This window comes from Bolinopsis microptera, chromosome 10 (genome assembly GCF_026151205.1).
Source record: "Bolinopsis microptera isolate Bmic1 chromosome 10, MBARI_Bmic_1.0, whole genome shotgun sequence".
Classification (NCBI taxonomy): Eukaryota; Metazoa; Ctenophora; class Tentaculata; order Lobata; family Bolinopsidae; genus Bolinopsis; species Bolinopsis microptera.
The window spans coordinates 11,349,931-11,363,706 of NC_087081.1; the positions used below are offsets into that span (position 1 = coordinate 11,349,931).

At 36.5% G+C, this 13,776-nt stretch overlaps 2 protein-coding genes across 2 annotated transcripts in view; both read right to left on the minus strand.

Moving 5' to 3' along the window:
• Nucleotides 1-895: 895 nt before the first annotated feature.
• LOC134822354 (forkhead box protein D1-like) lies at nt 896-5,755 on the minus strand. The gene is made up of 10 exons (XM_063833376.1): nt 5,585-5,755; nt 5,266-5,396; nt 4,967-5,105; nt 4,598-4,754; nt 4,252-4,430; nt 3,819-3,939; nt 3,499-3,638; nt 2,286-2,452; nt 1,940-2,010; nt 896-1,787 (listed from the first exon to the last, which is right to left on the minus strand). Exons 1-10 carry the CDS (start codon nt 5,747-5,749, stop codon nt 1,642-1,644), a joined length of 1,416 nt encoding a protein of 471 aa, XP_063689446.1. The 5' UTR covers nt 5,750-5,755; the 3' UTR covers nt 896-1,641.
• Nucleotides 5,756-10,568: 4,813 nt separating this feature from the next.
• LOC134821999 (RAC-gamma serine/threonine-protein kinase-like) overlaps nt 10,569-13,776 on the minus strand; it is a 101,440-nt gene continuing 98,232 nt past the window's right edge. Inside the window, exons 12-14 of the mRNA XM_063832833.1 lie at nt 12,835-12,922; nt 12,581-12,689; nt 10,569-11,353 (exon numbers count right to left, since the gene is read on the minus strand). Coding sequence (XP_063688903.1) covers nt 11,289-11,353; nt 12,581-12,689; nt 12,835-12,922 — 262 coding nt within the window. The 3' untranslated portion in view covers nt 10,569-11,288. The remainder of the gene's footprint in view (nt 11,354-12,580; nt 12,690-12,834; nt 12,923-13,776) is intronic.

The following is a 13,776-nucleotide window of genomic DNA, read 5'->3' on the forward strand; positions in this document are numbered from 1 at the left end:
AGAAATATTCAAATCATCACTTTTTGATGACCCAACATCAATATGTTTTTGATCAGAAACACAACTAGTCATACTTTGACTAGACTTCCGTGATAAACTTCTGAAAAGTTTTGTGAAGGAGCCACTGGTACTTTTGAAGGACCCATGATTTCCTGCGTCTTCTCGGGCTGAAGCGTTACTGTTAGGCGGGGGTTGTGTGAATTTTCCCTTTTGTTTTGACTTTATTTCATCGTGGGAGGAGGGGCTGTCGGATGGTTGACTGTCCACATTATATACTCCTGTTTCTGTAACAAGATGTTGGTTATTTTAACTTTAAGGTTCGACTATTACTGGACTTTTATGTTTTATGACGTCACATCTTCTTGCTAGTCGGCGTGTAAAACTTATAACTTTAATTATGACTCCAGAATTTTAGAAATATGAAACAAAGGTGAATAATAATTACTATTACAAATAGGAAATGTGTTAGGTGAATGATGTTAAGCTCATACTTGCAACTGAACTCTTTCTTCTACTTCTAGTATTATGTTGGAAGAACCCCATAACCAAGGATTTGGTACGTAAAAAACGAAGTTTAACTCGTTGATTAAAACTATTCAGCCAAATGAACAGCATTAAGTCATACTACCGTAACAAATACACTACGTTCTGTTGACTCGCAGTTGCACGTGCAAATTTGACGGCACGCGTCATGGTAACAGCAAAAGCCACTATAAAAATCCAGAATATTTTGTATTCAATATTCTTAGGTTGACAACATGACATTTCCTACTTTAGACTGTCGTAGCTGGCTTTAGAAAATCCCACTGTATAACTCGAAGTGATAGGCTAGAGAATCTTGTTCTACATGACGGTCAACAATTTCAACAAGCATGGCAAAATAAAACGCCGCAAATTTTAAAATGAACTAGTAAATAATTGAATGTAAGAAATAATGAACAAGCAAAAACTTTTGACATAGTATAATTTTGTAATTTTCAAATAAACACATGCTCATCATGCCTGGAATTAAATAAAATATGGCAATTAAACGAATTGTACAATCAATTAATTAATTAATTGTACAATTAAACGAATTGTACAGGTTTCACAAGAATTAACGCAATATTAAAATGTGGAATCGAGCCGAGAATAGATAAGAATGCTCATAATAATATTGTTTCATCCTCATTGTTCATATTGCGTTAATACTTGTACTTTCTTCCCTTGTAATTATCGGCCAACATCAAAGTTATATTACTTAAGTTTCCTCTGCAAACAAAAATTGTATTCTACATTCTGTATTAGATAAAAAATGATAATTTGCTTTTTGTTTTTCATGCCCCTGGATGTTCTTGTTAATAATATAAGCAAACGGACTTCTTGTCCGTTCGCGTTAGCATGACAGAGTACTTTTACTAACATGTATCCATATTTCATAATTGTGCGGAACGTCTGGCATGGCAGTTACAGATAATACCTATTATATATATGGTAATATACTGCAACTCCTTCAGAACAATCACTATCAACAACAACAATCCACTAACAACAATAAGTCCCCTAATAAACCGCCTTACTGAAACGTAACCTTCCCAAAAACAAATACAACTCCACCTATGAAAGAGCACCTCTATTGAAATCATATCAAATTTATAATCATTACACAATCCCATTGAGAGGGGTATCAAGATAATCTGAGAGTCCGAGGTTGAGCTCATCTAGAAGGTTGTTCCAGGCTGGTCCAGATGAGAAGTTGAAACTCTCCTGGCAGCTTGACTGGTTGAAGGCGTTTGACAGTTTTTCTCCTGGAAAAGAGCACTGTTATTACGGGGCTTGATTAATACTGAGTACGAGTTGAATATTTCGAATTACTTCCAATTTGCTGCCTACAAAACAGCTAAATTAAGACAATTCTCAATTCCTTTGACGTGCTTTTTTTACGATAAAAAACGCGTACCTTTGACAATAAGTTCTGGTTGTTGTAGATTTGGACAATCTATTAGACTTTCAATGTCTCTGACAAGGTCGCTGTAAAAATGTGATGTTAGCATGACAACTTTTAAAGTTTTAATGCCACCTCATAGACTATGGATAAATCTCATGGGTCTACCGAGCAATTTGTATTTTATCAAAACAATTCTATCTTGAAGCCAACTAGGCAGAAAGGTATTAAAAATGAATACCTTACATTTTAATCCAGAAAGAAAAGTAAGCAGCCAAAGATATCCTTTGTAAGTTAATGCCTGAACCAATGAAACGGACTATCATTAAATTAACTAATTAAAATTAATTATCCTAATTACCTGAGTTCAGGGGAGCTGATATCATCATTGAGACCCTCAAAGTTTAGGGACTGTGAGATGGAATTATCCGACTGGGCACTCATCATCGTGTCGCCATCATCCAACACAGTGTTTGATTCCAACATACAACTGTCCTTGAAAAAGTCGTCTTCTGTCTTTTTCGTGACCTGTTATAAATAATTTACAGGTTAATCCCAAATCCAAATATAATCTGGGTAATGTTTAGTTGGTCTTTTGTTATTCCTGCTTCTAGTACCTTTTTCATTTACACGACACATTTAACATGTTTCATTGTTCTTGCTCTGATTTTACTATCTTACAGAGTTACAGTCCTTCAGTTAATGACACAATCAATCTATTAACATGAATGACCGTAACACATACTGCATGGATTCACAAATAGTCAATAGACTAATAGAATTAGAGTCGATAGTGTTATTTTGTCTGATGCAGTTTGATGCACACAGTGAGTTAATCCTTCGTCGATCATGATTGCTACAGCTAACCATCAAGCACTGATTAATAATATTATTTTTCAGACATGCACAATTGCAAGGCTACAAAATTACGTTAACTAAGCGTGCATGGTGTAAAATCTGGCCTATCGGTGGCGGCGGTGCACAGTGATGATCTATTATTAGACAACCATTATGTTTGTGCTTTATTATAGTCGCCTGCTGTGGGGCCACAGCTCTAAAATCCCGTCACAGCTCTAAAATCCCGTTTTCCGACATTAAAATTAAGTTGGTTGTGGGGCATTAGGAGAGAACTAATGCATAGTAATTGAATTTAGTCCAGAGCCCCTGCGAATGACTGACAAAAGGTTGGCTATAGAGCTTGTAGAGAAGTCGTGCAACCCAGCCTGGGTATTTTCATGTTTCGTTAAATAGAAGTAAGTACATGCTATTCACATCTAGATGAACTTTAGCATGTTAAGAGAGTCATGTAAATTCTGGGACCATAAGTGAAATCGAATTATGAAGGGCCTGATGGCTTCTGTAGCTTGCAGTTAGATTTATGTTGCTGGATTCAATGCTCAAATATTAACACTCAAGGTTTCGAGTTCTTAGAGAAAAATAATGGGAGAAAGTTTACTCCCACAACTTCTGAAATGAACAAACAAACTATACACACTGTGATCAAATTAAATCAAAATTTAAACTGTAACCAAAAACAATAAAATTAATAATATATTATTTAAAAAACAACTGACCTCTCCTTGAGAAGCTGAATTGAGCTGAATATCTTTTAACACGAACTCCCAAGGTTGCTCCTCTGAGGAACCCTTGTTGAAACTGTTGTTCAGACCCCCGTTCAAACTTCCGTTCAAGTTGATATTTGGTCGGATAAGTTCTGCAAGATAAGAAAAGATGATAAAAGAGGTATAGTTTTTGTCTCAATCATGTTGAAATAATGTAAAGTATCTACACTGAATTAGCCGCCCAGTTTCAACCACGTTACGATCATCTAAGTAGAGGATTAATTGTATGCTTATATCAAGCTCACTGGACCATTACATTTAAAGCAACATACCTGATGATGATGTTAGAGGGGCTTGAGGTTGAAGTTGAGAGGTAGCGAGGTTAAGTTTGAGGTTGGATGGTCGAGGCTGGCCGTGAGGTTGGGTTGTGCTGCTGCGACTGTACGGCGTCTTCTGTGGTTAAGAATCGTTAGTATTGTCTAAAATAGGTGTCTAACAGCCAACAGGTCAAACGAATTCAAACTAGTTCAATAATTTTATTAAAACCAAAATAGAATTTGAGTTAACTTATTTACCAAATCACCTTATCTTTAGGCCATGAATAATGACTTACAAATTTAACGAGTTTAAGAATATTCGACAATTCATATGTGGTACCCCGTACCCCTCATAGTCATACAACAGCCTCATACAGAAAGAAAATAATAAAAATAAAAATATTCAACAAAAAACGGGTGGTCGATATTACACTAGTTAATAACTCACCAAATGAAGAGCTGATGACAATTTGAGGATACCATTATTGTTGTTAATAGTCTGGAATCCTTGTCCGTACTGGTTGATGTGGGTCTGATAGCTCAGACCTCCGAGATCGATAGTCTGAGCTCGAACTGGACGAGCTTTCGCGGGGTTGTAGGTGGTGGAGGAGGAGCGATTGTAGGTATCTGTTAAATTCAGGATATTAGAGAAATGGTCGGGCATGGTCGGGAAAGGTCGGGCATGGTTGGGCATGATCGGGCATGGTCGGGCATGGTCGTTCAGCTGTATGATCCATGATAAAAAAGTGAAGAGGCCTGGAAATTGATATCACGAAGCAGATTCGCAAGCTGACCTGCTTTAGTATAGCTAGAAGATCTGGAGTATGGAACTTTCTGGATCTTCTTCTTGTTCTTCCTCCTCTTCAAAACCCCGTTTTTGAAATACTCTTCATACTCTGAGTTAATCATCCAGAATCCTCCCTTACCAGGCTCGTCCTTGTCACGTGGTACCTATAATATTGGGCTATCATTTCAAAGACAAAGTGTTTTTATTCGAGATGGTTCAAAATACAGTTAAATTTGGAATTTTCTTGTTACACGGATCTGAATTTATTCTTGACTGTTTCAATAGACGAATCTGCCCTCCGGTTTACTTATGAGTAGCCAACTGAGTATAAACTCAATAATAAATATACTTTATCACGTGTCGCGTGATGACATACCTTCATAAAACACTTGTTAAGTGATAGATTGTGACGGATAGAGTTTTGCCAGCTCGGATCTGCGTTGCGGTAATATGCGAAGTTTGCCATGATCCAGTTATAAATGGCGCTCAACGTGATCTTGTGCTTTGGTGTCTCCCTGTTTAGTACGAATCGTTAAACTTTGGGTACTTCTCTGGGCTTAGAATGATTAAAAACAGGTAGTGGTTCCCAGAGTTCAGTCGTCAAATACCCAACCAGTAGTCGATCATTAATAATTATGGATTTGTGCTTCAATTGGTGAAAAGATAGTTATTAACCTTATGGCCATGCAGATAAGGGTAGCATAGGAGTAGGGTGGTTTAATATGGGAGTTTCTGGTGTAGTCGACTGAGGTATTGTGTCTGCCCCCACCGGCTCTTTGTTGTGGAGTTCTATCAGTTCTATCATCCTGGAGTTTAATTGATGTCAACACAATATCTAACATCTAACTAGGAATAACTAGGCTACTGATAACAATTAGGGGAAAACAATTACGTTGAAATTTGACCCTGAGACCCTCTGAAAAACTGATCGATTGACTGACTAAATTACTGGAACTAAATTAACAGACAAAGTAAGGCTGAAAAACCAACTCACTTTTGACTGAGGGGAGGAGGAGGCGGAACTGGAAGTTGAAGCTACGGTTTTCCTCGCAACTGCCAAACCCTCACTCAGGTTCATGTTAATGTGTTGGAGCCATTGGAGGTTGGTAAGGGAGGAGTTCAACAGATCATCCTCGTCGAAATTATCAGCCATTGTCATCAGCCCTAATTAGCAGCTAGTTAGTTAATTGGTTACATCAAAGGAGTTTTTAATGAGTTTATTAACCAGCCTTAATTAGTTGATTATGATTATATCTGTTATCTTCCAGCCCTGGTACTGGCTGATGTAATGTTTACTAGCCTAACAATATGTATTGGTGTGTTTAGATAATTCTGAGTTGTCACTTAATCAGTGTAGTAAATAAAATATAACCTGAGTAGATAAACACACGGTCACAAACAGATTTGGAAATATTAGTCCGGCTATGCAGTATGCAGGACCCTCTGCCTCTTACGATTACTAGTTTTAAATCACATGGTTTGGCACAATCGAACAAGGAAATATTAGCTTTTGAAAAGCAACAAACAAATTGTTGTGGGCAGTGTATCGCAATATAGGATAGGTCGGTAACTGCTAAAATCGTACCAATACACAGTTCAGAACCACAAAACTGTGATACATAAAGAAATAAAGCTTGAACCTTGACACGAGTTTAGCTTTCAATTCACCTTCATTGTTAAAAACTACCTCATAAAACTGACTTCATATGCTTGAATACGAGCCGACACGAATATTACTTTCACCGTACACTACTCTTAAAACTACCACAAAACAGAGTTCATATGCTCAAAGACTGACCATACTTTTCAATGATTTGACGGACCAACAATTTAAAACTTGCCGTTATATTAAAAACAAGTTATGATTGTGTCGCGAGTGAGAGCGCTGATGCAATAAGCACTCGAATTGATTCTTGCTTGGTCGAACACATCACAGACTTTGCTTGCCATGCTGAAGTATAAAACTCTGGGGCAGGGCTGCAGTTACTTTTCCTTTACATGCTTATAATCTAATGGATCGGCTTTTAAAACCGCCGATAGTATGTTTGGTCAACGTTCGTGAAGCCGGATGAAAGAAAACACGAGGAATCGATTGCAAGTGCATAATTGCGTGGAAAACGGAAAGAGACTGTACAAAAGGGAAGTTTGATAAGCATATTGATCGATGTTAATCAATGCTGCACAAAGATAATCCTGTGCAACATTCCATTTATAACGGACAATAACAGGAAAAGTTTTGAAGATGGACTTTGTTAATAAATGGAATTGATAAATAACTTCTTAGCTGATGACAAATCATTTGAGCCTATGATCATAATATGATATGAGAGTAAATTTGAAAAAATAAGATTATTGATTATAATCCTGAACTTATTAGTATTATTAGAATTCGATTCGCAAGTATGTAAAATTCAAACTTCAAGTGACGGTGGCGACTACATAATTTTAATTTCTGGCGATAGCTTTTGCAAGAAATCGAATCTTAACTTCAAAATCCGTTAGTATTACGTAAAAACTAATGACGTAATTTACGAAGTTATATGTGCAATCTGAATCATCGCCTATATTAAACAAAGTCTAGACACTCAATGTTCAATATGGGGACCCATGTGAATTGGGGTCGAATTTGTCATGGAAACCATCAATTTGAACTCAATAAAACTCGCTACACTGAAACTTTGTGAGTGATGGAAGCAAGTTCACTTCAACAAATCAGAAAATTCGATCGACCACTTCAAAGCCATAAGATCGATCGTAAAATATGTTCAATTCTGCGGTCGTTATGGATACGGGTAACAATGCTAAGTAAGCTAATTCGTTGTATGACATGAACCGTTAGGTAAGCGCAACAAAACCTTGATAAGGTATTATAGTTCACAGGTGTGTTCCGGGGTTGTTGCCTGGGTGACCTAGGCTTGATTCCGTCACAGAAGTGACATTGACACAGCTTATAATTATGGTCTCTAGCTAATCCCTGGGTATTCGGGTGATACCGTGATCATCCTAAATGTCAGAGTTATCAGGTGGCTATAATAATATAACGAATGCCTGAGTGCCAAATTTGAAACGAAATTACCTGCTTATTGCTTGAAATGAACTTTGGCCAACAGGGCGGCACATAAATGTGCGACATTTTCAGGGCGACACTTAGTCGTGCGATGGTCAACTGATAAATAAACCATTCACCCGATCATTAGCTCGTAGAAATACTGTCTGAGCTTCCAAATATGAATTCAACATTAAATACAAATAACATGTGAATGAAACCAACTCCTAAGCATTGGCACAATGCCATTATCAACTCTCAATGATTGCCGAAATGGCGAACAACTACCCTGACGGTGACAAATTGAATTTTGTGCCCGAAATAGCGACTCGCAGCCCCTCATTATTCACCATATCTTCTCGAACTTGAGGTGAGAGTTCTAGAGATTTTAAATATGGATATCAAATTTCCAGTTACGGACAATGGTCAAGTTTAGGGACCCTTGTTAACAGCTAAGGAGAGGATCTTTAGTACTTCTTCATTTCAACATATAATAGAGGCTTATCTTGGATGGTTGCCAGGATTGTAGTTGGATACTATAGCAGGACATTTTTATGGTTTCAGAATATTGTCCTTCTTTGGGAGTCATGTATTTTATAATTCTATTGGAGATGATCAAATGAAACAAAATATGGTTCAAGGTCAAGGATAGCCATTAGCCAATGAAAAGCTATCAATGTAATGAACAAATCACTGAGTGTGTTCTTTAATGACATTGTTACATTGATAGCCCGCATTTGTTACTTGGATTATTATACAGGCTTTGTAATCCTAAACCGTAAGTTGAAATCGATCATTCATGACTCAGACTGTGCAGCAAAGCGCTGATCACTTGCTTAGACTGATTTCTGTAAACAAAATTTTAAATGACGTTATAATTTAAATAATATCTCACTCTTTAGATAATATGTTGTTCAATGATAAAATCGTATAGCACTTGAGTTCATTTCATATCTCAATAAATGAATTATGAAAGGTAGAAACTAGAAACAAAGTGATGAACAAAGAGACAAAGTGATGAACACAGTGAAATCATGAAATACTCAAATACTGTCCCTAGTTTTTAGTTTGATATTTATCCCAAATATATTAAAGTTACATTTCCATTTGTCTGTTGTATTTCAAGTTTTATAACTATTAGGGCCGACGAAGATAGCAAAAACATTCAAGAACAGATGCACGAAACGTTCTTGAACTTACATATTTCTGCAACTGAATGAGTCAACCAACTATTACGTTAATTTAGTAGCTTCATGGAACGTACTTTGGTCATGTTACCACAAAATTTTGAGAATTGAATAACAAATAAACAAAACATACCAAACTGTAAACAAATGCTGAATATCTATTGTAGTTTAATAGAAGCATCATCAGAAGCTGGTCAGTGAAAATGCTAAATATCAAATAGTCTGTTTTATGTAATTCTATTCATGCGGTTTCGGATCCGAAATTTTGCGTTGAATCCAAACTTTGTTATCCACGAATCGTACCTCGTCTGTGTTTTGTGATACTTAAAGATGGTGTTTTTCTTTTCTCATGTATATTGTATGAACGTAACTAAGATCTTCAAATGAAGAGGAGAATGTGCAAAAGATATAAGGTAAATTAACCAGTTTTAAAATAAATATTGATGCTCACCCGCAATTAAATGGGACGCTTTTATATTATTTAGCATTTCATATTTTTTTTCATCAGAAGAAAGTAAATGCGCAATCTTGCAAATTTCAGATGAAAATTCCTCAAATAACATATAACAGCAGCTGAGGAGAAACATTTTCAGTAAATTGAGTCAATTTTAACTGGCAATGTTTCTCCTCAGCTGCTGTAATATGAGTAAATGGAACTTAGTACTCCTACTATATGACTGATCATGATATTACAACAGGTGCCTTTCGAACTATTGCTCTATTCTGGTCTAAATCTAATACATAATTGCAACTCTGCTAATGTTATAAATGTATCAAACCGTCTTTCCGGACGGCAAACAAAAATTGACACTGACACAAGCCCAGCTATTGACAAAATTGATCGCACTAAAAGTGAAAAAGTTGCACCAACTCCGACAGGTTGCTGTTAAATAGTGCACAAGCTGGGATCTCTTATTGCCGGCACGTGACCTACACTCTAACCTCCTACTGGTCAACTCCAGCACGTGACATTTGCACGCCGCGCGCTGGATGGCCACATACTCCACGTGACCTCCCTGAGTTTGTATTAGAAAGTAACGATCAAGTAGCACGTGTGCTACCTCATTGCAGCCAATCTATGCACTCTGCACACCCCACGTGACGGGCTCTCAGCGAATAAGAGATCTCGATAACTGTGCGATAGATGCTAGCTTATTGCTTGGCCGATCATGCAGCAGTTAAAAGAAAGATTTACAAGCTAGTCCAGGTGGGTCGGGACAAGTTATTTTCATTCTTGCTTGCTACAAGCACAGTGCAGGACTTTTAACATATCCCAACAATCGCTTTTAAACAACTTGCGAACATATGATTATTGTTCGTATGGGAAAGCCAATCAATAGATATCACTTTTTCTTCTACCTTGGGATAAGACGTGGCATTACTTCGACTTAGTATGAATAATTTAAAGACTTTTCGTTAGCGTTGTAGGCCGTAATATTATTTAAGACCACAGCATATCGGCTCCAGAATTTGTATGTACAGTAGTAATCTACGGAAAATTTCTGAATATTCGTGAGTACGTATAGTAACTTTAACAAAATAAAATGAGTTCAAGGACACCGAACTGGTTCATAGGCCACCATGTGTTTTTAGTTTTGTTCTTACAAGAACTGAAATTTCACGAGAATTGCAATTTCACGAGAACTGCAATTTCACGTGTAGCAGTAGTAGTGGGAGTAGCACCAATGTTCTCCAGAAAAAGAGAAAACGTTAAGTTTTCATTGTAAACAACAATAAAATGGGTATTTGTAAGAAAGTCGTAAAATAACTTTACCATTTACAAAAAGATCAAACAAGAATTTTAATGTACAGTAGTAAGAACATTTAAAACATATCAAAATCAGTCAACGGTAAAAACAGGACTTAAACTCTTCTACTAGAAAGGAAAATCAGTTGTCAGCATCAAAAATTTTTCAACATTAAGAAAATGAATTCCTCAAGTTAAAATGTCTATTAGAAGTAAAAACAATTGGACAGGAAATTCGGGGTAGTTCCTTTGGATCAGTTTAAATGGAATTACTTAGCAGATCCTTCTTAAATACAACGATTAGGCTTTCATTGACATGATACGGAAAAACCCTCTTCAACAGTAGGACATAAAATATGAAATCGATTGCAAAACTGGATCAGTTGCTACGGTCAATAAAATCAATAAAAACGAGATAAAAACTCTCACGAGATATTCTAATAATTATAATAATAATGATTACACGTATTTATAGTTAAAATCGGTGTATTTACATCGACGACGATTATAATCTCGTTAATAATCTGTGACCGAAAAGCAATCTTTAGGTCAAACTCTTCCACGATTCGACTGACTGAATTATTAAAACGATCAAATAACGCCCCGAGTAATCTAGCTGTTTTACACTGAACAACGTCAATACAGGCAATACTCAATATTGACCCCAATCTAGTCATTTTCTTTGAAGATGAGATGTTTTCTTCTGCTGAGAATCGACCTAGTTGAGGTGACCTTGAGGGGCGACGTATGTGAATTCTGTGAATTGATGTTCGTCAAGAACTCCTGAAATAAATTATTATGAGAAATGCCACGTAATATTGCGTAATAACAATAATTGAATTTTTTCCCCGTTTTATCTATATTAAAGTATTAAGGTTTCAAAAATGTGATCATATTATATCATCCTTCAATCCGAAACGAAACGAAACGAAACGAAAACACTGTATTTACTACCCCGCTACTATGCGACAAAGATATTGTATAAAGATAACTAAATAATTTACACAATACGGTGCCCATGTCTGAGCGGCTCTCCTCAAATAACTTTATCTCCTCCTCGGAGCAGAAAGTTAAAAACAAAACACGGGTCTCATAAATCAAAAAATACTAAATAATGTTAAAGAGATGATATCAGATTAACTGTCGCAAAAAATGGTTAAAGTATACATATTACATAATTGATTTTATTGACACACCGATAAAAACCAGAAAAACAAGAAGTGGATACTCGAAAAAATAAAAAAAAAAACACAAAAAAAGACTAAGCCACAAAAAATAGCTTAACCAGGCTATAGCTGATCATACAAATAGTTCTTTAACTTACCCTTAAAAGAGACAATATTATCGATGTTACGGACATTAATCAGAAATCTAAATCCATAATCATGCACCTCTTTTGTGTCTCCAAAAGGAAACAATAAAATATTTTAGCAATGACTATGTAGTATAGTATGTATGTCCGACGTCCGTGGTATGTCCTACAGCATATGCACTATGCAGCTTTGTGCCCTTTGAGCATACGAGAGTGTAAAAAGGAATTTGAGAAGCACATTATACCGCAATTAACACTGTACTGAGAATAGAATCTATCTAAACAAAACAATTATGACACATTTATAGTCGTGGTAGCATATGGCTCAAATACTCTAATAGTTTGTATTTTGTCAACAGTTCGGCTAGGATAAATTTCTACACCTGATTGAAAATAGAAGGACCGCAGTCGCCGAGCCAATAGGTAAAGGAATTTAAATTGCAGGTTTTTACAGGAGGTGCACTTGTTAAGGTGCTACTCGTACAAAAGTGCAGGAAATCATCAGTGGATTGAAAGCAGCGCACGATAATCCAGATACTTAATTAAAGATTTCAAACAAGATTTCAGTCTTATTATTTTTTTAACAAGCAGGATAATTATGGAAACAGTTCAGAATCCTGACCAGAATTCACATTCAACAATTACGAGTGAGTAAGTATTTATATATAGTAACTGACAAGTTCAATCCTCACACGAACCTTCATTGACTGGTGTAAAGTTTGGTGTTTCGTCAGTGAACATCGTGTCGAAGTTTGACGTATCGTCGTCGTTGTCGACATTAATATGTGGCACAAATGGCGGTTTAACCTGATGATATAAACGTTATGCACTAGATTGTATGATGATTGCAAAAAGGGAATATAGGTATACATCAACTGTGATAAAATATCTAATAGTGACCATATTCTCCTCATCCAATCTCAAACAAAAAGAGTTATTTAAGTCAACCGACCTTCTTTTCGTACATGTCCTGCCAGTTCATGCTGCCGAAGAAAGTGTGATTCTTGACATCTGTAGCTCCTCGCGTGCTTCCGCCTAGTCTGAAATAATGCCACATTCATGTGATGTTTGATATACAGTGTGAAGAACCTTGATAGTTCACCGAACTACACCCAGTTTACAATATTGACACCATGCATGATACCTAGCAGTACCGAGAAATATAATGCGCGCATCAAATGATATGATATATTATGATATGCGCGCGCAGCGCACTCAGATCACGTGCGCGCAGTGCTAGCGCAAAACAAATACATCACCGCGTGTTACACAAATGATACAACATTTCACTTCCTTGGGACAATTTCACGGACATAGTGAGCACACTCGGATATGTGATAGGAGGACTCTATCACAACATTTTAGTTGGAGTGTAAATATACATTAACGTCATTCTGACGCATTTTAAATCTATTTGTTTAACAGGACATCATCATTGACTGAATATGGAATATGGAACTTCAGCATTTATTGATGATATAAGATGCAAACACTTGCATTACCACAGGTCTAGGTGTTGTAATAGATAGTAACGTAAGCGTTACATTTCCGGTAAATTGAGATGTTACAACATTTCACCCACGAAGATCAAGCTTTATAAAGAAACTTCTCGGTGTATTTGTCACAGAGCTCCACTAGAATTTCAAATATTTAGAAGATAACAGTCTTATCTGAAATATGACACCACATTGTATATGACAGCTGAGTTGTCAGTAAAGACACACACAACACTTGTCAAGACTCGCTACAGCACACACAGACATATGTATATATCATGGTGATGTCATGGTACATCTGGAAGCAGGTCAATTAGCAATCAGGATGCATACCAAATAACTTTGTGACAACAAATAGGTCATATGAAAAGGAACAAGGAATTTGTAAGCATTCTTGA